General features: G+C 32.1%; 1 protein-coding gene across 1 annotated transcript; it reads left to right on the top strand.

Annotated features, from left to right (window-relative positions):
- Positions 1 to 451: 451 nt before the first annotated feature.
- Positions 452 to 26,826, top strand: LOC129218099 (protein cornichon homolog 4-like). The gene is made up of 5 exons (XM_054852295.1): positions 452 to 655; positions 2,287 to 2,356; positions 9,897 to 10,009; positions 19,288 to 19,428; positions 26,482 to 26,826. Exons 1-5 carry the CDS (start codon positions 582 to 584, stop codon positions 26,537 to 26,539), a joined length of 456 nt encoding a protein of 151 aa, XP_054708270.1. The 5' UTR covers positions 452 to 581; the 3' UTR covers positions 26,540 to 26,826.
- The last annotated feature ends 185 nt before the right edge of the window (positions 26,827 to 27,011 follow it).

Below are 27,011 nucleotides of genomic sequence, written 5' to 3'. Positions count from 1 at the left end.
GTTGGTCGCCTCGTCTTTGGTTTTTCCTCCGGGATCCTGATACTCGAAAAAATTCTTGAGGGACTGTACAATCCGGCACGAATCAATTATTATGAATCATATTATAAAATGAAATGCAATCGGAATGCAACGAGTAACAGATTCATTGAAAATCTAATTTTCTTTACATCACAAAGGTAAAGAACCATCAGACAATCTTCGCATGAAGGTTTGCAACCAGAAATTCGATAAGTACAAACATTGACATGTGTACCGTGAAGTGATTTGTTTACATAGTAGCATTGAAACCGGAAACGCCGCCATTCATGCCGGAAACCCCGTTCACCACTCATGCGACTACAGCGCTCATGGTGAGAAAGTGAAAATTTTAGCCGTTTTCAAGTGTTGCCATTCGTAGGAGATTTGTGTTTGCAGAAGAAATTTCTCTCCTCCTTTTCTACTCTTCCGGGTGCGTTTGTGTCTTGCGTATCATCATCATCCGAGAAACGTGCTTGAGTGCAAAATAGTTTGTGAGTAAAATGTGAATGAAGATCAGTATTTAATTTCATTCGTCCACCGACAAGATTTAGTTTAATAAAAAAATGATTGGTGATGTCTGGCTGTTTGTTTTGTCGTTATTTGGTGATGGAATTCTATTGTTTCTCACTGTTTATGTTGTATCCTTTTTCTCAATGAAGATATTGTTTATAAAATCTTTTCCGCAGTAAAATGCATATAAATATTCATGATATAATGTTTATTTTACTGCAGGATCGTGTTTAATGGGAGTTTTCTAATACCGTGTAATTATGTTTCATATTCTTAACATAGTTGAATAAACACTTCTTATCAGAATTATCTGTCAAGTATCCTAAACATTACTGATTAACAGATGACTCTTGTGTTAAGATAAGTACATGAAATAAAGTAATTATTTCCTGGGATACCAAGTTTAATTATTTGCAATACATAACTACTGATCAAGATTTGAATTTTCATTGCAGAATTTGTTGATTTAGCAATACCATAGTAACTCTCAGACTTTGTTTATGATCAGTAAAAATAAGAAGTATTTCCCAGTTCATAGTATATTTTGATTGATTAATTAATTTTTCTTGTGTAAAATCACATTAAAATTGTTCTTATTTTGTTAACTATCCAACTTCGGTGGATGAAAATGGCTGTATGTGGGTGTGCATGTTCCTTATAGAAATCCATGTTTTACATCAGATCTTTACCAAATTTGGCTCAGAAGCCCTTTGATGCAGAGGAAGTTTATGCACAAAATCTGTGAAACGGAATGTTTACACCTTACACTGACTGAATTTTTGAAATAAAAAAAAAAAAAAAATCCAGAGAGGTATATATTTAAATTTTGAATCCTAAAATTGTTCTTTTCTAGACATTGATGGGATATTTTACTCTATTATTGTTTTATTGTTGAACAAAAATGTCAAAATTTTCAGAACATAATTATTTGTTTTACTTTGTATATTTGTTTACGAAACATTATTTTGCACAAGCAATAACTTTTAGTTTATGTATTCATTGTTAATATGTTATTAAATCAATTGTTTTACATAAACGAACAACATTGTTTAATAAAAATATTGCCAAGTGTTTGTGACACCTAAAAAGACTTTACGGTAAATAATGTAAGTTGAATTCAAATCTAAGTGTTTCTTCGGGAAAAGATATTGTGCACAGAATTCATCCAAATCTTAAGAAAAATGTGAGTTAAGTTGTTTGACTTACTGTATTTTCCTGTATATTATCCTCGGTGGTGTATAATCTGCAAGTTCTTAAATTGGCCTGAAGAAAAAAAATCTTCGTATAATCTGCGCCAGCATATAATCCAGGATAATATGATGCAAAAAAAATTTTGGTTTAACGTATAATTTTAGCAGCTGAATTAAAAACATGAAGGTATGATCTGCAGCAGAGTACAATCTGCAGATAATACGATGCAAAAAAAAAAATTAAATGAACTTACAACTTAAGCAATTAAATTAAAAACGTAAAGAAGTAATAACGTTTGAGATATAATCAAAATTAATGTAAAAAATCATAAAAAGATAAAATGATGAAGGAGCAAACTGTCTAATCTTGTATAAATGAAGGCTTTTTCCTTTGCTGTCTGTTGTTTATTTTACATAGCCTGAATCGCGTAAGAAGAACATTCAAGTTGTGTAAAATGAACAACATATAGGAAGGGTAATGATCTCTATTGGCGAATTCTGCTGTGAAATTCTTTGAATATGTTGAAAAGATAAACCTAATGTAAATAGTGAACCTTAATTCTTTTTATGTGATAACTTTATCTGACTTGGAATGTGACTATTTGAATGCTCAGGAATGCTGCAGAAAACTAAATGGGGTGAGTTAACCTATTAGTAAAATACTTAAAAAAATATAAGCATGTAGTGATGTGGAACGGGTAAATACCCAGCGGGTAGGTAAATATTTTTTGGGTATTTACCCAATGCCTGAGTAAATACCCAAAAACTGGGTATTTTACAAAAAATGCAAAAAATTGAATGGGATTTTTTTAAAAAAATCTAATATGAAATATTTGGTAAAAATGATATGTACATATGTATTACACAGTTTATAATATTTTTTATTGAAAGACTTGATGAAATCATGAAAGAAACATATCGTAAACCAAAGAATCTTCCTTTTCAATGTCATAATTGGGGAAATATAAGCAATTCATTATGAACTTCAGGATTTCAAAATCACAATCTAGGTTAGTCATATCCAAAATGAAAAAAAAAGGAAGCTTGAGGGATGTTTGGAAGAATAAACTGAGAAGTTATTAAGACTATGGTGTTATTTATTTTATTGATATTTAAGTGATAACATGGAAAATATAGAAACAGTTTTCACATTAATAAGCAAAAAAAAGCAAAATATTCTATTCTGTTACCTTGCTCATTTGCATTTGTTCCCCTGTAGGGTGGGAAGGTAAATATTATTTTGGGTATTTATCCAAAGGCAGGGTAAATCCCCTAGTAATTTCGCATTTTGAAAAATTTTTTTAGGTAGTTTTAAAAGGTGACTATTTTCTTGTTTAAACATAAACCCTAAAATAAAAGATTAAAAATTTTAAATGTTTATGTATATTATGTGTGTGTGTGTGTGTGTGATACAGAATACACCTGAACAATTGAACTAAGTGTGGAGGAAATTTTTGCATATGATATAGGTAAATAAATAGTAATAATAAATTGAGCGACATTTCGTTACATTTTGATGTTATGCAGGGACATATTACTGGGTTATAAAAGACTAGGACCTTAAAAAATTGATGTTTGCTTTTTTTTTTGTAACTAGTTAACTTTTTTCTTTTTGTAGAATGGCTTTTTATATCTGAAATTTGGCTATCAACATTGATTAGGCATATCCAACACATTTAATATGAATATCATATTAGATTGCTAAGCTGTTTTACACAATAATTCTTTAAATATGTGATCAAAATACAATTTTTGGGCAAAAATTTATTGTTTTGTATATGATTGGTTGTATATATACATAATGGAATACATACAGTAAAGTATTTTAGTTGAATATAAATTTTTGAAATAAATACTCCGGTATTTACCCATTTTGGGTATTTACCCCTAAAAATATATACCCAGGTATTTTACATCACTATAAGCATGGCAAATAAAGTACTCCTGTATAATGTTGATTATAATAATTGATTAGAACAATTACTTTTCTTGACTATAACATATTTGTCATGATGTATGAGAAGAACTGCAAGTTTTTATTTTGTTCTGAACAACTAATTTTGGAGTAAAAGATATATTGAAAGAGTTTGAAAACCTGTGTGTTACACCCACAGAAAGAGGGATCTATGTTGTTTTGACAGTTGGAGTAAAATAATGCATAGTTGGAGTAAAATAATGCATATATTGTTAAATTTAGAGGCACGCATTCTACAAATGCAAAATTAATTTATGAAAATAAAATCAACTGATTTTAATCAATTGATTTAAATCAATGATTTTTTAAAAAAATCATTAAATCATGTTTTTAATCGCAATTTAAATCAAGCTGATTTAAATCAACGAACCCTACAGCTTTTTTTACATGATCTGATTTAGATATACGTCTCGATTCTCAAAAATTCAACTGAAAATTTTTAAAACTACTTTTCACATCATCATCAGCAACCTGTTATTCAACACTTACGTTGTAACATCATACCTGTTCCGCCTGTAAACACCTGAATCACTTTGTTCTTTAGACACAGAGAGGGGGTAAACATTTGCATGTACCGGTTCAGGAGAGTGGAATAATTTACCAAGATAAATACAAAAAACAAGTTCTATCATTTAAAAACTTTTTAGCTTTTAAAAATTTCTCCAAGAACTAAAATGGAGGCATTTTTCTAACATATAATATTGATTTTAATAATTTTTATTGTAATATTTATAAAATACAGTAATTTCTGAAAGTGGCAAAAAATAAATGAGTCTAGCAGTTTTGGGAGAGTAAAGAGAATTTCTAGTTCATGTGAGTTCAAGACTTCTCTTCACCATTTTAATTTACCGTATAGACTCGCGCATAAGTCAATCTTGCAAAAAGTCAACCCCTCCCCCCCTACTTTTAGAAGAGAAATCGGGAAAAAAAAATCGAACTCGCGCATATAAGTTGAGTCGCCACTTTTTGAAAAGAAAAAAAAATTAGCGTTTTGCTGCTAATTTTTAATTTAAACAATATAAAAAGGAGGAAAATGAAATGTAATAAACATTTTGATGTTGAAAAATGTTCGATATTTATTCTTTTGTACCAAAAGGGTTTACTTTTGCGATTGCGATTTTTGCAAAGGGTTTGATTTCGCTGTTACGATTTTTTTACGTGTTGCTTTTATTTTGATTTTATATCAATAAAATTTATGCTGTAGCCATATTACATTATTTAAAAATAAAAAGTATTAGTTCGCGACAATCGGGAAAATTTGCGAATGCGCCCCGCACTTCTTGCATAGTCGGCTGTTTACTGTAATTATTTATTCTTTATTCCACACTCCACGGTCAGACCATGTAAAATCATAGCAGAATGTTTACGTATTTACTTCTTTAGCATCTGTTTAAAAGAGATGAACTGAAATACGGAAAATGTTCACGTTTTCTAGTGTTTTTTCTAAGAAAAAATCAGGTAAAACTTTTGGAAATTCTGCCCTGCCTATAAGTTGGCCCACTAACTTTAAACCTCATTTTTTGTAATAAATTTCTCGACTTAAACGCTAGTATACAGTATTAATATTGTTTTATTTATGGTGCCCTAAGTGCACAAATAATAAATGTGCCCCATGTGAGACAATTTTTTACTATTTTATTTATTTATTTTAATTTATCATATTTCCTAATATTTGAGCATGTACATTTGAAGAGATTAAGTGTAAGATTATACTCAGTAAAAAAAAAAAAAGAAAAAATAAAGTATAGTGCTCAAAAGTAGACATTATGTTTTGTCGACAAGAGTAAATAGAATTTATGGAACTTTTGATTCAAATGAAATATAAAATTATGTTGTGGCTTTAATATGCTTTCTACAACCCATATTTACCAGGTAATATGTCTTATTATATGACTAGTTATAGTTTTAAACTGAAACTTTTTGCAGTACCATAAATTGCTTCTCAGTTCGCCAGTGGTCAAATTATACGCCTGGCAGAATTATCGAAAAAAAATTCCTACACAATTTTTGGGGAAAAAGCTCAAAAATGTGAACATTTTCCTGATTTTAGTCCAACCCTTAAATAAATGCTAAAGAGATAAATACTCGCACATTCTGATGAAATTTTACGTGGTCTGGCTGTGAAATAGAGAATAATTTCGATAAAAGAATAACAATACTTTAAAAAAGTGGGGGAAATTCAGAATTGGCTATTTTTCTTGATAGTTGGTCGAATGGAAATTAATTCTCATTATAAAATAGAATGTAATATGGCTACAACACAATATTTTATTGATATCAACTTAAAATAAAAGCAACTACAGTCAACTCTCAATAACTCTTAAGTCTCAAGGAAGTTTCTTTACCAGCTATCTCAATAACTTCTTTTTTTTTCAAGAATAGGGCATAATAGACACAGGGTGTCACGCACCCTTAAAGTTAAGGAAAGTCATGAAAAGTCATGGATTTTGACTATAATTGAAAATGGTCATGACTTTTCAGGCAATCTTGCTACACTGTGCGCATTGAGGAGCAGTATTATAAATAAGTTATCCCCTTCATACAGACTGATAAGCAAAGCAATGTGCTAAAGGAAAATAACTTTTTTTTTCTTATTTTGACAGCATTTTTATGCATAAAATGAAACTGAAACTTTTGTAAAAACTTTGACTCAAAAGCAGTACATTCGAGTATCTTTGTATTGAAAATACTTACTTATTTAGGAACTGAATGAAAACTTTGAGATAAAGGAATATTTGAGTTATAAGGCTTCAAGTTATTGAGAGGCGACTGTATCAATAAAAATCGTAACGCAAAAATACCTATTACGAAAATTGAGATCTCAGAAATGTAACCGTTTTTGCTGTCAAGTATGAAAGTTACATATTTTCAATCACAATCATGTTTATTACATTTAATTTTCCTTCTTTTTCAAATGTTTATTTTCAGAAATTGCTGCAAAAATCTCCCCGATTTTTCCCTTAAGAATAGGAGGTCGACTTCTATGAAAATTTGTTTGGTATTTCCAATACCGTGAAGTGGAACATCTTTTATCTCACTTGATTAATAACGGAAAAATTTCCTTTGATTCCCTAAATAACAAATTTTTACTACATAAGCATCCTTCTAATGTCAATAGCAACTTATTAGTTTAAGGGGGGGGGGAATGATAAAATATACTGTTTAAAATAATAATGATGCTGTTATTTATTTTTTAGAATTTGTGTTGAATTCATTATAAAGTGTTTTTGACTTACTTTTACTTTTAAAGTTATCTAAAACAATAATTAACTATGATTTTAAACTGTCGTTACAGTGCCTGCTCACACCCTGTTGATGGGTCATTCTACAAGAAAAGCACTTTTTAGGTCCAGGGTGGTTACTTTCAAAAATATTTATTTTTAAGCACTTTTTTATTAGATTTAGAAAAGTATAACAAATTTTGAAAATGATCAATACAAATTAATGATATAAATTTTTTTAAATGTTTTCTTCACTGAACGGAGGGATACTTGTATGCCTCCGTTACATGTCCCAACGCGTTTCTTCCCATATACTTTTTCATTTATTTACTCAATACAAAAAATATAACAGATTTAATAGTGAAATTTAAATCATTTGATGTTTTTTTAATAGGTTAAAAGAATTATGTTGTAAAATAAAAGTATATATATATATATATATATATATATATATATATATATATATATATATATATATATATATATATATATATATATATATAGCACTCATAATCTTTTGAAACACTGTAACAGTATTTCTTGTCTTCTCCATTCAGGATTTAATGAAGTAATAGAATTTCTTATTGACGGCAGTACTGGCAGCTCATTACAGATGTTTAAAAACACAAGTTAGCCCTTTTCAACTCTGGGTCTTCATAGTGAAGCTAAAGAACTTAGTGTGAAAGAATTTCAGCATTATTCTCTTTGAAGTCAAATAGTTCCTTAACTTTGTGTATCCTCCATTTTTGAGTTAAAAAGAAAAGAATTGTTTGTGTACAAAAAAATTTTTTTATAGTTAAAATTGAATCACTTTTTTTAAAGTAAATTCTGAATAACATGTTGCGCTAAGCCTAAATCAACAGAATGATCATAGCAAAACATAAGTATTTGTATCCTCCGTTTCTGTATCCTCCATTACAGTATAGATGTAATGGAGGATATACAATCAGAAATGAAGCATACAACTTTCTTTAAAAAACCATTTTAAGAAAGATGTTTACATTTTAATTAGTTCAAATCGTGTTCCTGTTAGCAAAAATATGAAATTTTAGTTCTTGAAGACAATTCCCAAAGGTTTAAGAAAGTTCTAGTAACTTAATTCATTGTATTACAAACATTGAAAATTATCCCACTACCTAACCGGCGGACGAATTGTTCCCCAAAGTAGAAACTCCAACAGAATGATGCGTTTGTTTACACAACGCGATGTGACGTCATTGTCAGGGGCGTAGCTAAGGGGGGGGGTTGGGGACAAACCCCCCCCCCCCCCCCCCCCCCCCCCCCCCGAAAAGTTAGTCTCAAAAAAAAAAGAGAAAAAGAGAGAAGAAAAAGAAAGAAAAAAAAGAAGAAAAGGAAAAAATTCCAAGCGATTATATATATATATATATATATATATATATATATATATATATATATATATATATATATATATATATATAAGAAGTAACCCCCCCCCCCCCCCCCGAAAGTCGGGTCTAGCTACGCCACTGGTCATTGTTACCGAGTTGAGTAACGTTTTGCTGAGTGCAGGTGAACAACTATTTTAAAAGGTTTCACAGTTAAAATATAAACTGTTATGTTGTTTCACAGCGATAATTTATGCATGTGATTCAATAAACGTCACATCATCACGTGGTGGAATTGGGAAATGTATTTAAGAGAGTGCACCCAATCAATCAATCCTCTTGTTATTCTTATCTTATCAGTTTTGATACATGTCGCCGTAACTGCAGTTCGGTGGTTACTGGGAGCGGTGTGCTCCAGTTTCTCTTCAGTTCCACGTTGTTGAGTGGACTTCATTTTTAGAAAAATGTAGGAAATAAGTTTGTTGTGCCCGGCTAAAAGAGCGGGCAGGTTCCATTGGTCATCTTGAGGCATTTTGGTGGTGAAGGATGAAAAGGTGAAATATTGTGGAGTTTCTTTCACGGAAGTTGATGTTGTTGGACGTAGGCTTCACAAAACCGTCGAAGGTTCACGCTGGATTGGATTAAAAGATGTCCTGGAGTCTGGCTGGACTGGATGTCTGCATGTAAGGGTTCTTCACCGGATGTGGCGGTTCTTGGTGTCCGAGAGGTCAAGTCTATGGAAGGTCCAGCATGGCGGCTGGCCACGAGTGGTACGGGCTGCAATCAATTTTCACGTAGGATCCTATGGAAGGATCAGGCCTTCACGTTTTGATATGCCAAGTATTAAAGAGTGAATATCCTGAATGGTATGAACTTTCATCTTGAATATTATCAGGACTACTCTATTTTTAGGCAATGGACTCAAGGTGGACTAGCGTTGACTAGTCCGTTAAATTTTGGAATCGAACGATACAGTATTATATAATGTATTCCTATAAATGTTCTTGTGGGGGGGGGGGATATTTTCAGTCAAAATGTTTGGGTTTTAAAAGTAGTTTATTTACCCTTGTTGATGTTACAAATTTTAAGATATATTTATCGTTATTTATAAAATTGTTTTTGACTGTTAAATGTGTTTTTCAATTCCATTTTTTCCCCCGAGCAGATCACACCACAATTTCTGTTGGGCTTGCAACAACCCGTTTTAGTTCCTCGAACTTCGAGTATTTCATCCTCGGTAGCACGCGAGTCCCAACAGTTCCTCATACAAGATGCAATGTTTATTTAAATGAAAAGTTTAAAAATAACATTTAAAATATATGTTTTTTTTATCTGTTATCCTCCATTCACACTCAAAATTTTAACTACAAAAGAAAGTTACTAAATTAACAATAAAGAATGTGACTATGTGAGAGTAAAAAGGTGCTTAAAAGGAACAATATAAAGTAACTTTTAAAAAAATTGAAGATTTTTTTTTTTCACGAATTCCAACTTCAAAAACCTACGTTTTTTGTATAATGACCCTGATATGCTTTTTAGAAATTGTATATTTAGGCTGCGATGAAGTATTTTATGAAGTAATTACACTGATGTGTTTAAATTTATTTGATACTAAGCTATTTTCTTCCCTTTTTAGTGGATTGAGCCAGAAATGATTTTTCATGGCATAATAACTTTGTTTCTGCTCATTGAATGGCATTGGCTTTTATTCTTCATAAATTTACCAATGGCATGTTGGCAAGCATATAAGTAAGTATTATTTATTTTAATATTCAGAAAAGGATACTTTCAATATTTATTTTTGTTATCTTTGATTTGGTAATAGATTTGCATTAAAAGTATGCCTAGTCATATGGGGAAAGTATTTATTCAGGGTTGCCACAACACAGGGAAACCTGAAAGAAAAGAAAAAAAAATTAATTTGAATTTTGACATTTTGAATTCAATTTATGTTTTTCGCAATCACGAGTGTGTGTATGTAGGCGTGTGTGTTTGTGTGTGGTGGTATGTATTTGTGTGTAGGCATGTGTGTTTGCGTCTGAGGGGGGGGATATGTGTATGTGTGTGTAGGCATATGTGTTTGTGTCTGTGTGCAGGCATGAATGTGTGGGTAGTTGTGTGTATGTGTATGTTTTTGTGTGTGTATGTGTGGGTGTTTGTATGTATGCATGTGTGTAGTTGTGTATGTATGCGTGTGTGTATAGGACATGGATGCAACCTGGAGACAGCTTTCGCTAGAGGTGCAACATCGTGAGGAGTCCGTCGACAGTGATGGTGCGGAGGGTGGCGGTGGGAAATATCAAAGGAACATCAAAAATAGTCAAGTGAGAACAATAAGCAATCGTGATTGCTCAAAAAACAAGAAAAGAAAATGAACAAGTAAAGTACAGGGAACTCAAAAATTAAGGGGAAAAAAAAACTAGTGGTAAAATCCATCAAATTTGAAAATTTCCTTAAAAACCTAGAAACTGCAGTGAATTTTACTTTTTATATTGAAGTTGCCAAAATCAGTGCTCAAATATGCAAACTAAATAATAATGAAACAATAATATGAATGAATAAATAAAATGAAAAATGGTATTTTTTTTTAAAGTAAATGTTAAAATGATTATTATTAAAACCAAAAATTACTTAATGTTTTTTATTTGACATGCATTTTGATTTTTATGCTAATTTAATTTAGACAGTGTGAGATTAGTCATGAATATTTATTGTTCTGCTTAACTTTTGTATTTTTTTTTCTTTTAAGGCCCAAGCAATGAATGGTTAATTTTTTTTATTTATTTATTTTTTTTTTACTTTTAATAAAAAGCCAAATATAAATTTCAGTCATCCTGATATTATTTCAGTTTTAATGAATTCTTTACTTCTCTTTATTTTTATTTAATTGTTTTTTCCTGTAATAAAACAATCAAGATATTAATGTTTTTGTACATTTATCAGTGTTAACTCGTTTGTTATGCTGCATATTCAAAATGGGGAAACAGGGAGTTTCCCACCCAGAATTTAGTAGCAACCCTGTTATTGAACTGAAATTATTTCTCCTATTTGGACATATTCATGATAATATGCAGGTATAATTATTTTTATAATGCAAATAAATGAAAATACTTTGCCTGTATTTGTCAGCTGGAATTATTGTGTGCTGGTGAAAATCCAATTTTTTTGACATTTTGGATGATTTGGTTCAGTGGCGGATGGGGCAACATGAACCGGCCCTGGCATTTACAGACCAGCCGGTCCCCTTTAAGACTTGCTCCTTGAAGAGGAGACGCTCCCACCGTCCTTAAGTTTTTTTTTTTTTTTTTTTCAGATATAAAAGATGGAGCAGATACATCTTCTAGTTTTAGTAAGGAGTCACCATTAGAATTTGAGTATTCAAATTAGGAGAACTGCGTTTACGAATGTGGAGAAAAAGAATCAATAATACGAACACCTGAATAGTAAAAATTAATATTCTAGCTAATGATGGGGGGAGGGGGGTTCGGGGGCACTCCCCCGGAAAATTTTCAAAATTATAGCTTCAAAAACGCATTGTTAGACTTTTTAAATGATCTTGGGTGATGTTTGCGAGAGGGGGTATTTGGAGAATTTCCCCAAAACTTTTTCAAAATCAGAGTTCTAAAAAGTATACGTAAGCATTGTTTTGTAACACTAGGGGGAAGAAGGGCGTTCAGGAATTCTTTCTGGGAAAAATTTCTCAATTGAAGTTCCCAAAGCGCCAATTTAGGTGACAATTGACGATCTTTGGGGGGAGGGCTATGTTTTTTGAAATTGAAGTTCTTCAAAAAGTTTGTTACCTATAAATTGCCCCCCCCCTTCCTAAAGTCAGTATCTGAAGTTCTTATGTGCAATAAAGATTGATGAGGAACTTTTCACGCGATATCGCGTGAAAAGAGAACGTATAATTTTGATGAACGTCTTTAAATTATCTTTGACAATGTTAATGAGAGCAAAGATCCGGTGTCCCCCCTCCCCTCCGGGAATTTTTTTCAATTAGTTGTCTTAAAAATGCATTCTAGGTGATCTTAGGTAATGTTTGGGAGAGAAGAGGCTCGAAGGTGCTCTCTAGGAATTTTTTGGTAATTGAAATCTAAAGAAGGGGATTGTAGGTTTTCTTTGATAACGTAAAGGGGACTGACAATTCTGGGAAACTGAAGCTTAAAAAACGTTATTTCATTGACTTTCAATGACGTGAGGGGGAGGAATTTTCGGGACATATTTTGGAATTGAATTCCATAAAACGAAATTTGAGAGGACCTTTAGTGATGCTGGCGAGCGTGTTGGGAACAAAAAATTTTCTAAGTTAGCTTTTAAAACGTAGTTTTTGTCGATCTTCTGTAATGTTAGTGGGTGAAGCTGTTCAGGGACTTTCATTCCGTAATTTTTCGAAATTTGAATTCTAAAACGCAGTCGTAGATGATATTCGCTGATGTTACCAAGGGTTCAGGGGCTCTTCTCAGAAATCTTTTCGGGATTGAAGCCCTAAAAAAGAAATTTCACACCACCTTTGGTGATACAAGAGGGAGGAGAGATTCAATGACCCCTGAAAAATTTCTTAATTTAGTCCTAAAAACGAAATTTTAAATCATCCTTAAAGATGGGGTGGAGGCACTTCTGCAGGGGGGGGGGGGATTTAGGTGATCACTCTCCTGGAAGCTTTTCGAATTTGAAGTCCTAAATACGAATTGTAGGCCATCTTTGATAACGATAGGCGATATGAGATGGGACTGGGTTCCGATTTAGAAACTTCCCCTGCACTCTTTCAAAATAAAAGTTTTAAACACGTTTCTAATCTACCTTGGAGGTGTAAAATGAAGGGTGAGGCTAGAGGATGTCTCTCCCTTCCGTATTTTTTGCTAAGTCCCTATCTTTTTATTAAATTATTCATACAAATGTTATGGGAAAACCTCCCCCCAGTGTATCTTTTCCGAGATCATTTTAGTTCTTTGGTTTTATTTCATAGTGAACTTTTCAATTTCCAACCTGGTGTTTGAATTTGTTTGAAAATAAAGAGATTGAGATTCGTCAAAATATTTTTTAACATTTTGGACTGATGTGGTACTTTTCAGGGACACCAGATCTTCTTCCAACTTTATTTTACTTTAAATATCCTCCAGTTAGAATATCTTAATAAAGTTTTATTTTACTTTCGTTTTATACATTCAAACACTTAGTATTCATTACGTTACAATGTTTTAAATCTCCCTTACTGCATTTTAACTCTTTTTCTATTTAAAACATGCTTCAGCGACCCCTATGAAACCTCTATTATTATCTAGCTATTCATTCATTGTATTAAATTAAAATGTGTCATAGGTTTTTACAATGTACTGAATACTTTTTTGCTTGATTTTTTTTTTTTAATTTGTCAGAATGTCTCGAAAAATTTGAGCTGCCTTTAGTTAGGTAAATTATAATAAAGAACCGTGGATGTTCCTAAAATAATATTTAAAGATTTAATATTCAAGGGTTGCATTTTCTTTCAAAATTTTGTTGAGAAAATATTTTTTGTCACGGGAATTCCACTTGGTATTTTGTTACTTCTATTTAAATTTTTTAAATACTGAGAAGGTTTTCTTTTTTTTTACTTTGTTCATCCCTAAATTAAACTTGGCAGTCACGGTTCTACGCCACCCCTGGAGGTGGCCCTGCCTTTACGAGTTCATTGTCCCCCTACAGACTATTATTACAGGCAGCTGTTAGCGCCTTAGAAGGTCCTGGACAGTTATGTAATCAAGTTATTTTATCGGTCAACCGATGAATTTACAGACACATAGTAAAGCATCTTATTGCTCACAGCAGAACATTTTTTAAGGAATTTTTACTAGGCGACATAAGTTTATCATAAGAGTAAAAATTATTGAGAAGGTTACAGCCTTTTTTTTCTCAACAAATGTATGCAAAATCGTCGCCTCAAAGTGGTATTTCTGTAAGTACTGTTTGTTCTGTGGCGGCTGTATAGGATTTCTGATTTAAAAGGAAGCCGATATGAACAAACCTTAAGCATAGTATTAACTCCGAAGTAAAGGGGGTCCGGGGGTTTCTCCCCCGTAAATTTTTCGAAATTTTTAGTTTTGAAAACGCATTTTAGACGATCTTTGGTAATGTTAGGATTGAAAAGGTTCGGTGTCGCTCACCTGTCTATTTTTCGAACTTGTAGCTCTAAGACGATCTTTTTGATGATGTTAGAGTGAGGAGAAATTTGAGGGTCCATATCCCAGGAAATTTTCCTTTATTTTTAATCTTAGAAATAGACTAGCATATAAAGCCAGTTTTGTTACTATTTCTAAAACATTTATGATCAGGGCCGGATTTAGACTTAACGGGGCCTTAAGTTATTTCAGGTATGGGGCCCTTTTTGTAATCCAGACCACTTTGTCGGAGGCAAAAGAGGAAATGCTAAAGTGTTTTTTTTATTAATGACTATTATTACTTTTTTTGTGCTATATTTGTCTTTTCCCCTGAGACACATAAAGTTATGCATTATTTTCTTTCTTCCTTCCTTTCTTTTTTTTTGTGTGTGTTTTTTTAATGTGTGTTTGCCTGCCTTTTTGGATTTCCCTTAAGAAGGGGAATAGCATCGAGAGAATGATGCAGGGCTCCCAATTTAGGGGTTCTGGGGGTTCCCCCAGAGGGAATTTTGGAAAAAAAATATATAGTAAAATTCTGCAGTTTGAAGCCATATAAAGGAAGATTGGAATCAAAAATATTCGGGGGAAAAGTAGGCAAACAAAACTTTTTCAAATTATGTACTCTTGCAAGTTGAGATAATACACAGTAAAAATTTTTTTAGGGGTCGACACATCGATGAGGCACTTGACAGAGAGAAAGAGCGAGGGAGGATAAAGGATAATGAATTGTTACCTGCGCTCATGGACTTTCGATACAGCTAGTTTTTAATCACCCCTGCAACCCATCTACAAATTGCTTTAAATGAAATAGGGTACACACTTAGAAAATAGGTAGCAAGAGAGTAACATACTGCCCATTTGAACAATTCATAATTTATACTCTTAGTAAGAAATAAAATTGAAGCATACTTTGACGAACATACATTGAAGCACACACTGAATTTAACATATTTTGGCACTCCTCCCTCTTATCAACTCCAATTTGTTAGAAATTTCAAAATTCAAGGCTTGTAGCCACATTTTTGCAACATTTCAAGCATTTGAAAATGAAATTGATTTTTTTTCAAGTATTTCCATTTTTTTTAGGAACAACAACTCACACAACTTTTCGTTATAAGCAATAGCTTTCAACTAAAATGTAAATCCGGCCCTGGAAATGATAGTATAAATAACAAAAGTCTCCAAAACATTTTTACAAATTAAAAGCGGTAATGGATAACTAAAGTAAAAGTTTTAGAAATAAGTAAATTTTTTTACGAACCAAACTTTCTCTTCAAAATCCTTTGTTTGAATCATCAAAATGAATTTCAATTTCATTATAACTTTAAAAGGATTTTTAATTACAGCTAAAACGTGTTACAAATGACTCCATCATTCTTCAGTCCTGTTGCATCGAAGCTGGAGAAAGAATAAATAGATTGCCAGTGCCTACAAGTTTCAACGCGCGAATCCCTTTTATACATTAAGCCACAAAAAAGGAAGTGGTAGGTGTGGTATAATCCTCAGTTACCCTAAAGCAAAAATTACTAAAAAGAATTCCAGGAAAAAATCCCGACCCTTCAGCCTTCGGCTTCACTCTCGGAAAGATTCCTCTCTCTTAGCATCTTCGAATGGAAAACAGCTGTTTCCGTTCCGCAAACTGCTTTTGCCGTCCCGTCCCAAGTAGTGTTCCTGTAATGGTCCCTGTCCCCTGTACACAGATGGCCGTGAAATGGTTATCGACTATCATCAATGAAAGGGCTAATGAGGTGGGGTGCTAATCGATTGCCGAGTGCGTGGTGGGCCGGTCCACAAGGGAAGAAAAAGAAGGCTTTCGTCATGTACGAGTCGACGTTTTTTTTTTTTTTTTTAAAGAAGGCAAGGGTCTTCCTAAGATTTTTACAAAGATTTGAAATCCGTTTACAAAAATGAGTGAACCTATTTTAGATTTTCCAATGTCGCAAAGTGGTTAGATTTCGCATTTTCTAGGCGACAGATTTTTTTCACGAGTTTTTTTAAGGAAGAAAAAATGGAAAAAAAAAGCTTTTTTTTTTTTGTACTATTCAATTGAAAGATTTAATGCGGCCCAAACCGAGGCGGCCCACCGGGCATTTGCCCGACTGCCCGCCGGCCCCATCCGCCACTGATTTGGTTTGAACCGTTGATAACATGTCAGTCAACCAGTTTTGCAGGGGGAAAACTCTTCTTTGGCTGTCCTGGATATCATGCTTTTATTTAATTCTCCAACTCTGAAACTCCAGTGGAAAACTTGAGAAGAATGTCCATAATCCAAATCAGCAATTAAATAATTGCTGATTTGGAATGAAAGGGGTTGAAATTGCTTCTCTCCCCCAGCCAATAGGCAAAGATCTGATTTTGCATTTCTGTTTTTTTCTTTGCATCTCCTAAGAAGAAAGAGAATCATCTACAATTTTGTGCATCTTTTAGTTTTAGCATTTGTACAGTAATTTGTGCAAGAAATGCTGCAGTGTTTATGTGTTTAAAAGTTAAATTTTCAAAAGTGCAGCGCTTACGATCAACTTTTTTTCATAGCGTAAATTTTAACCAACTGTTAACTAAACAAGAAAAAAAATAGATACTGAAAGGCTCTTATATATTTAGGGGAAAAGGGGGCGTATGTGAACATGGTATGTTTTACTAAGATCTTCAAGCAAAAAATCTTCATGTGAAAACATTTTTAAGACTAATTCCTAATCTTAATTTAAGTATTATGAACCATTGTATGAACATTGAAGTAAATTTATGGCTGATATTTAAATTTTTTTTATTAAATTAAAAGTTCTTTATTTTTGCGAGTTGGCTCTAAAGTAGTAGATAGTGAACACAACATCTAGGGCCATAAGTGAAGTTCTCATAGCCTCTTTCCATAATATTATTATTAGTGTAGGAAATTGTAAGTGTTAAAAAGTGCCCAAGTATTTATAATTATTATTTTCCTATAATCAGTTAGTAAATTTATTGTTAGTTGTAATAAATGCTATTAAATATTTATTTATTTATGTTTATTATTTTTATTTTTAAAATTTTTTTTTGTTATTAAATAGTTTGTCAATAATTTAAATAGAAAGACACAGAATATTTTCATTTAGTTAAAAACGGAAGTTCAAAATCGTTTAAAAATACATTATCAAACAATGTATGAAGCTTAAAAGCAAAATATACATAGAATAACCCTTACACAATAAAAAATTATTTTTATTATGTAGTCATATAAGTTTTTTTTAGTCTATTCAGTGATCAGAACATGCTACAAAACTTTAAAATTTGACAGTGAGCAGTTATATATTCAGGAAAAAATATTTTCTTTACGCAGTATAGGTTACAAACCCTTCAGTGTATTTGTTATTTAGGCATATATTTCACATTGAAGAATTTTCCTTTTAAATGTGATGCTTCTCCAGCATTGATACCCATGTTCATATGTGTCCCAGGCCTGTTCGCATGTGCCCCCCTCTTGGGGCCCATGAGAACAACTTAAGAGGTTTTTTAAAAATACCATAAAGTAAAAAAAAAATTAATAAAAATCCGAAAAAAATTCCATGACACAAAGAAAGGTTTATTCAATCATGGAGACACTTTTGCACTGAGAAATTGATAATATTTTTTGAAAAAGAAAGAAATGAAAAAAAATGTTCACATGTGCCCTCTTTTCCCCTATATTTTCCCCATCTAGCCATGAATTAAAAGCTTTAATTTGGGTAGAAATTTTAACTTAAGCATTAATGTAGCTTTAATTAAACTTAATTTCAGTGAGATAAAACCGAACCTTGCCCTGTTCCCTATATAGACTGTAGGAGAAGTAGCCTGCAACTTTCCAAGGCAGACCCATTCAACCAGCCTAAAAAGTGTGATTTTCTAAAGAATCTCTTCCCAAGTTTCTTAAGTTCTCCCTAAAAATAATGTTACTATTTGTTTAAGTATCTGTGTGAATGCTTTTCTCCTCTTAATCCAATTAAGTCATAAATTTGCAGTTGCATTGAAAGTACTTCTTAAGATTCGAGTTTGAGACTTTACCATACTGAACTTACCTTGGGTGTTACTTATATAATATGTAATTTATACTACTAAAACCTGCACACGTGTCTGTAACCCTATCTCCTCCAGACTGGCAATGTTTGACAGGTCAATACTGATATCATTGGATACAAGATATCCGGGGAAAAGGATTCCATCCCTGTCTCACCCCTCTAAACCTTTAAGGATCCGACATCCAATCTTCAGGAGATCCTGACAAACTGAAAAGCATTAAAATCATCTATTGCTACCCACTGCAAAGAGCGGAGTACCTTATCGTAAGTAATAAGTTGCATTGAAAGTGCTTCACTAGAATCAAGTTTGAGACTTTGCCCTTCTAAACTTAAAATAGGGATTGATAAACTTGCATCAGAAAGCTTGTCTGGTTGTTGGGTAGCTAAAGATTGTACAACAGTGACCCAATGCATTTTTGATGCCACTGATGTTTTTATAAAATTTAATTATGTGAACATTTTTTATGAAGCAAGGTTCAAAAACAAATTGACACTGTGTTATTGCAAGTGTATATCTTTTGGGTAACAAATGAAATCCAACTAAGTTACCGTATTTTCCTGCATATTATCAGCTGTGGCATATAATCCACAGGTAGGTTCAATGTGTTACCACTGAGAAGAGAAAACCGAAGATCATCCCCGGCGGCATATAATCCGCTCCTCATTAATTTCACACTTTTTAAACAGATAATCCACAGGAAAATACGGTACTTAAATTTTGTAACTTTTTTGAGAAGATTTTACTAAAATGTTTGCTGCAAACATTTAAGATAGCTTATTAAATTTATAGAATTGAAACAAGTAATAATATTAATTAAAATATTGTATAAAATTATTTTTAAAAAAAAACTTTTTTTATATTTAGGAAATTTACCGTGCCATCTGGAAACTTTGGAATTTATGATCCTACAGAAATTCACAATCGTTTTAATTTGAAACAGCACATGAGAGATTCTCTAATCCGATTAGCATTTTACTTAATTTTCTTTTTTGTCTACTTGTATTGGTAAGATATTTTTTTGTCATATTACATTTTGTATATTAACTTTGATTTCAAAATGTATGTCTTTCATCATAGATCAAAAGCATTTTTTATTTTCTGTTTAATAATACTGCTCAGCTTTTAATCATAGTGTTCAATAGTCTGGAAAAATGGGAAACGACTTGAAACTTCTAAAAGAATGGTAACTTCATTAGGACCTGTAGTTTAACTACAGGTTCCAATGAAGTTACATGAAGTTACAATGAATTTTAGTTAGGAATAGTTAGCAGAGATCAAAAATGCAAAAGGATTCCAGACCTAATTGATAAACATTTTTTGATGCATGCTTATACATATATATATATATATATATATATATATATATATATATATATATATATATATATATAATATATTATATATATATATATAAATCTTGTGTCACGATGTATGTTCGGGGTAAACTCCGAAACTACTGAACCGATTTTTATCAAATTTCATACCCATCTGTAATTTGGTCCAACTTAAGAGATAGAATAGTTTTTATAATTTTTTTATTGTAAATAACATGCTAATTATACATAAATTGTATATTGATTGTTTGGTTCTATAAATTCTTAATAGATGGCGCTGTAAGTAAATCATCCTCAAAAACTTTTATTCTTAAATTAATTAAAATTTACAAATGATACTATGTTACGGATTTCGATGATTTTTAATAGTATCGCCCTAGAAACGGTGAGAATAGAGAGCCACATCTTTCAAGGTAAATGTCAACTTCTACCAATCAAGTTGAAAATTATAAGCGACGGGTAGTTCCACTCACCACGTCTTTTTAAAATGTAAGAGGCTCTATTAGTGTCGAAATTTGCAATTCCTTGAAATCCACTAAGCACTTTTTCAAATACGTTATTAAAGTTCCTCATTAGCTCGCGTTTGCAGTATGAAAAATAGACAAAAATGACGAAATAAAATAAGAAATGATAAGATGTATAAGCAGCAACGAAGCTATCTGGCATAATTTAGTTCCCCATCCACGAAACAGACCCATCTGTCCAGCATCTTGTAGTACATCTCGAAAACGGTCAACGATTATATTTTACCAAATAAATCTTCTACACAGAGCACTTGAGCCACCAAAAACGACACTGATCTTTTTACATAGTGTCAAAAATCTAATGTGGTCAGCCGATTCGCAAAAATAAAGTTATTTACCAATGGTTCCATGCTATTTTACATGCACTGTAAAAAAATACGAAGTGTCCCTGATTACTTCCGTGGAACATGTCGGGTTTCATGAGTTCTCAACAATTTCCTGTGAAAATCAAACATCTGTGTTAAGACGTTTACTGAATTGCTACAAGTGTCATGAATGCAGACTTCTCACTGTTGTGAAAAATATTTTAACGCCCAGTTTGAAGATTAACTGAGCGTATTTATTAAGTGTATCACCTTTAGTTCGATTACGTTCCGTCTACATAGAATAAGCTCTCAGTGCAAGTAATGAGCCTCGGAATTTCATAGCTTTGCAGGCGAGTCAAATTCATGATATTTGCTTGAAATTATGTCATAGCTTTGGCCATGCTTGCAGAAATACTTTCAAATCTTTCTTGGAAAAGTCAGGAGATGCTAAGGTATTACATTAAACATACCCAAGTTTTCTCTGAAGGTCCAGAGACATCACTGGCTTTAACTAGAGAGATTACTGAAATCTTGAAAAAGATTCCAGGATAATTTCAGGAAGGTTAATTAATTTTAGTCATGAATTAAGATGAGGTCCATCCAGACTGACTTAACTCCCAATGTGGTAGCAAGTGAATCTCTTTATTCCGTAACTTTCCAAGAGTAAAAAGCAAGTAAAATTCTTTGTGCATGCTTGAAATCCCTTCTTAGCAGTGGCTATGATTGCGATAAAGTTTTTGGTACTTTCTTAGTGAGTCAAAAAATACCAAGCTATTTCTTTTGAACTTACTTAAGTTCTCTCTGAAGGTTTCAGTGAAATGATTGTCTCTAATCGAAGATATTTCTGAATTCTTCAGAAAAACTTCAGGATAATTTTAGGAAGATTACTGACTTAGTGGAAAACATTCCTATTTTTTACAAGACATGTTACTGGCAGACATTGGGCATATTACCTGCCTGTTATTTTTCAGGATGTTTCTAAATTTTTACAGTGTTGAATAAAATCAGGAATTCAAGGAAGCCATGTAAACAAAGAACAAAACATTCATCAAAACCAGGCATAATTAGAGCCAAGATCATATCCAAAACAAAGTGAATATATATATATATATATATATATATATATATATATATATTTTTGCATTTGTTTTCGGTAAACATTCCCAGACAGTCAGGAATATTTGTGGATCTTTAATTATTGAATGTTGAATACATAACAAGATGTGTGTGAATGTGGCGAACTGTAATTACCATAGCTTCGGATAGATAAGCCGCGGCTTATACAGTGGCTCCCAAAAGTGTTCGTACACTTTGAAATTTTTTAGTAAAATCAAAATAACGCGAAACTGAATTCGAATATGAAGTCCAATATTTTTTCACATCATTCCTATATCATTCTAAATACAACCTATTGGTTTTTTCAAAATATTGACGCATCTTCTTTTTGAAATGAGTCAGAAAACGAAGATACAGAGAAATAACATGCCACAAAAGTCATCGTACACTCAAATATTTTTGAATAAATTCATGATTAAAATTATCATATATGCCGTTTTATTAATATTTTTGCATTGTGTTGATCCTTTTAAGTCATTTGGCTTTAATTTTTTGTTTATTTATTCCTTAATATTGTGCTTATTAGTGTAAAATGGCTGGTATTCGTAAAAAACCGCAAACACCATTCAAAATTTGAATTTTTTCCCCACAGTAGTGGTAAATTGGTTTGAAATGTCTCTAAATTAGTTAATTTATTTGTTTGTATAGTAAAGTGCTTGATAAAATGCTTTAAAGAAAGGAATCGGACCGAAAACAAGGTAAGAAAAGGTCAACCGGCAAAGTTAACAAAACGTGATTGGAGATTTAAAGTTAAAAAAATTATGAAAAATACACATTTGAGTGCTGTAAACGTTTCTGCAGAGTTAAATGAAACATATTACACTTAATTTTCACCTAAAATTGTTCGCCAAGTTCTCTGATTAGCTGGATTAAATGGGACCTCTTCTCGCAGAAATTTTCTTGATCGTACGAAAAACAGAAAGCTTACGCTTTTCATCGCAAAATCAATTATAAATAAGCTAAAAACGTTTTAGAATCACGTCTTACTTACAGATAAAAATTAATTTAACATTTTTGGTTAAATTGTTGTATAACTGTAAGTAGAAGAAAAAATTAGGCACTTAATCTTAAGAACTTATTTGGATCAATTAATCAGGACGGTGGAGGTGTTCTAGTGTGAGGGTGCATATCAGCATCAGGACTTGGTAGTTTGTAATTTTTTGATGAAATAATGAATCATGCTGTTCCTTTAAATATTTTAAAAACCAATTTTAAACTCTTAGCCGAAAATTTGGTTATTGGAAACAACTTTGTTTTTTATCAAGACAACGATAAGAAGCACACGGTTTTCAACATTTGCATCTAGTGCCACGAAAATTGTCCTAAAGTTTAGGAAATACCCCCTAAATCTCCAGATTTTAACTTAATGTAGCGTATTTAGAGATATCTGGAGGCTAGATTACGAAAATAGGGCTTTAAAACGAAAATAGAGCTAGAAACAGTAAGACTCAAAGTGTGGTAGAACACTTACTCAGAAATTACGCAAAAAAAAGAAAGAAAAAGAATGAAATCTATTCGCAGACGTTTAAAAGGTGTTATGAATACTGTATGATATTCTACTAATTAATAACTTAATCAAAAGTTATATTATTCAATAATATACAGACATTTTATAAAGTGTACGAAGACTTTTGCGAGATAAAATTTCCGGCACTTTTCGATTTTTGATTTTTAAAAAATTAAGTTTCAATATTTTTTAAAAACTTTTCATGTAGTTTTGTTAAAAATTGATCATAGATCTTATAATTAAATACCTATTCCGAAATATTAATTTTAACCAATTGATTGGGGCCTATTTCGTTGAAAGTCGTAGGTGTACAAAGACTTTTGGGAGCCACTGTAGGTGTTTTAAAGTTGAAATTTAACATCTGCCGAGTATCTGCCAGGGCGGCGTATCAGAAGAAATTTTCCCCTCACCCTTTCTTAGTGCTTTTCATGTTCACCCAATCGAGCAGCAATGTTAAAATTAATTACAAAACGCTAGTAGAGCTCTCAAATTGCACCATGAAACAGGTTTTTCATTAAATTTAATTTCTCACACCCTTAAACCTGCGTTCTTTTGCTCCGATTTTACCGCTGTTCGCTTTTGTTGTTCTTTCCAAATTCGTGATGGTAACATAAGTTTCAATAGAGGAAAAGCTAGCTTGTCTGAGTTAGAGTCTCTATAGTCTGAGTAATGTTTTAAAATCTCTCAATGATGATAAATTTAAAAAAAAAAAGAATCAATTGATAAAGGGTAAACAATTTTTTGATGAACTGCTAAGTATAACACAGTGATTTGAAAACTTCTCATCCAACCAAATGTAGATGTCATCTGGCAACACTAGTTTCTTGTGTAACCGTAGCATTTTCTGACCTTTTTTACATGAAGTTTATTCCATTTCTATCTGTTAACAAGTGCAGTTGCTTGTTACAGTTTTGTTCTAACTATAATAAATGATCGCATCCGTACATATGTATATATATATACAGAGAGAGATATAGAGGGGGTGGGGGGCCATGTTTCAATATGCTCTTCTGCGGCGTATATGATGGGGCGCCTTATCCGATGAACTTTTGTTTTTAGTTAGTAAATTATTGCATGTGCGGCGTATACGATAGGGTGGCTTATCTACCCGAAATTACGGTATTGGTGGCACACATTCAATGGGAGTTGACACTTTCTAATGCAGTTTTTACATAACGACAAACAGTATTCGTCAACTATTTCCAATAATTTTGATGAGCTGAATAAAGAATATTCATAATCAGATTATGTTGATACTGAACAAAGCAATACAGTTGTTGATAAAAACAAAGTGGTAAACATTCCAACTGAATTTTTAAGTTCTCTGGATATACCTTTCCCTTAAACAAGCAGAACATCTGACATAAGTCACAAGAAATCCACTTGTCCCCTTTATCACTCTTAACCTCCTTCAAAATGCATATAACCCCCATTCTAGCTCAAAATGATACACTTAAAAGTCAATACAAAAATGCAAAATTGAAGAATTAATGCCAATTATTAGAATTAGAAAGCATTGGAAGTAAAAGGTACAAATATTACTAAAACCTAAGACAAGCAGTAAATTAAAATAAACAAGTTTCACACTTAGCAGAGCACTCAGACTTGACAACAAAGAAATCAGCTCAATTTAGGCTTAGCTTCAAAGAATAGGGAAAACACCTTAAGAAAGCAAGTAAATCAAAAATAAGACACAAAATTAAAAGCACAAAAATATACTTACTTATATTATAAAATACATAAAAAAAAAGAAAATACTGAAACTAAAGCAGTAAAAATAAACAATTCTCAGAAAAATCTTGACTTGTATTTTTTTTTCAAACTGTTTATATGTAAAAACAGCCTCTTCATTTACATTTGAAGTTATAACTTAATAGTTTGAAATAATTCAAACTAAATAGAACATTTTAAATAAGAAAAACAACAAACTAGAAGAAAGAATCTAGTTGATAGCGGTGAACTCAAAGGACAAACCAGAGCTGAGACAGCATATGCGATGTGTGCTCCTGATGCACATTTGAAGGCCATTTCACATTACCCAAGTCATTCGACTAACTATACATTAGCTATTTAATTCTCCAGAGTTTAGGTTTAACCATTCATCGATTCAAATGGACAAAATATGTAATTATATTTTGTCGGCTCAATTTCGGGAGTTATGTGAAAAATGAGGCTAAATACTTAAAAGTGAACCTCCAATGGGCAACTAAATATATTGTTTGATTTAGCTGAAATTTTGTATGATAAATAGGCTTGGCAAGAGGCAACTTTTCCACATACAGGTAAAACATATTTCTCAATTTCGTTTTTTTCACTCCACCCTAACGAGCAGTGCTGTTCCGAGCCGATGAATTTTAGATGAAAATACGATGAGATTTGGAGCAATATATGAGCAGTGCTGTTCCGAGGCGATGAATTTAGGATGAAAATACAATGAGAAGTAGTGACAGCCGCGATATAGGGACAAGCAGGAGGAAAACAATTCAACAGTGGAAAGGGGCTCCGCCATCTTGGATGATCACGTGACCCTTCCACCATCCCGTAAAAGCTGGAGTTTTTAGATCTTTAAATGTAAACAAATAAAATGTAAGGAAAGTGACAAAAAGGGTAACGAAAGTAGCAGCAAATAACGAAAAGAAAGAAAACTCTGACTTTTTCAAATTTAAATTCACAGCAAAGTTAGAGTTGTCTTATTTGAAGGGGGTTGTGATCAACAATAACCCTGTGCTTTCGAGAAGGCGGGGCAAAGTGCCTTTTTGTGGCAAACGCACAATGTCAATCAAATTATTCTCAAACCTTTAGAATATAATAATATTGTATTTTAGTTTTTTTTCCCCTTAACTCTTTATTTTGTGAAAGAAAATAGTTTTTCAATATCAAAACTTGTGATTATCCTCCTGATTTATTGCATGACTTCGCTCGCCTGTGTAAAAAACATACTTGGGAGTGAATCTTGGTTCTCCTGGGGCAGGTAAGGTGTTAATAGGCGCTGGAAAAGCTGATCAGAGAGAGAATCACTTATTTTTTGTAATTTTTCAAATACAAATTAAAATCAAGTCCCCCCCCCCCAAAAAAAAGTTTTTTTCTTTTTCTTTGTGACAGATTTGAATTCACTTTATTTTGAGGATTGGGCACTTTCATCCCTGCTGTCTCTGAAATCTCTTCTCAATTTTTCTTAACCTCTTAAACTTGAATGATTGCATAAATAATGAAACTTGTTAAAATGTGGATCATGTAATGTAAAATTATTTATACTGTTTTCTTTTTCCTAGCATGATAATATCTCTACTTATGAAGTCTCCTGAGAATGCACCTTCTGAGGAATTTTGATATTTTGTGCACATGTAATATTGGACTGATTTAAAAATCTCTGTTAAAGGGGTAAACTATGCAAAGTATTTATGCTTACTAAGTTCTACAAACATTAATGGAAAGACATTTTATTTCTTTTTACAATGATACTTTGTGATAAATGCAACTCTTCATTAATTTTTTTTATGTTTTTCCCGTGATCAGTGTAATTATCCATTTAACATCTGTTGTGGAAGTTCTTAAATCCTTTTTTATTTTGAATGGTATCATAGTTTCTGCTTCTCATTGTACAGCATTTTTAAAAATAAATTATTTAGTTAATTCATTGTCTTTTTCTTACTTCCGCTGCAAAAGTACTCATCAATATATCCTTATAAATGTTAATTCATATTACTGGAAATTGGTGTATTCTTTGGGGGGTGGATGAAAAAAATTTACTTGAGTAGCATAATTGTTGTAAAGGTTTAAATGATTTTGGAAGTTTGTGAGT

Source organism: Uloborus diversus, chromosome 3 (genome assembly GCF_026930045.1).
Source record: "Uloborus diversus isolate 005 chromosome 3, Udiv.v.3.1, whole genome shotgun sequence".
Classification (NCBI taxonomy): domain Eukaryota; kingdom Metazoa; phylum Arthropoda; class Arachnida; order Araneae; family Uloboridae; genus Uloborus; species Uloborus diversus.
This window is presented reverse-complemented; position numbering and strand designations above follow the sequence as displayed.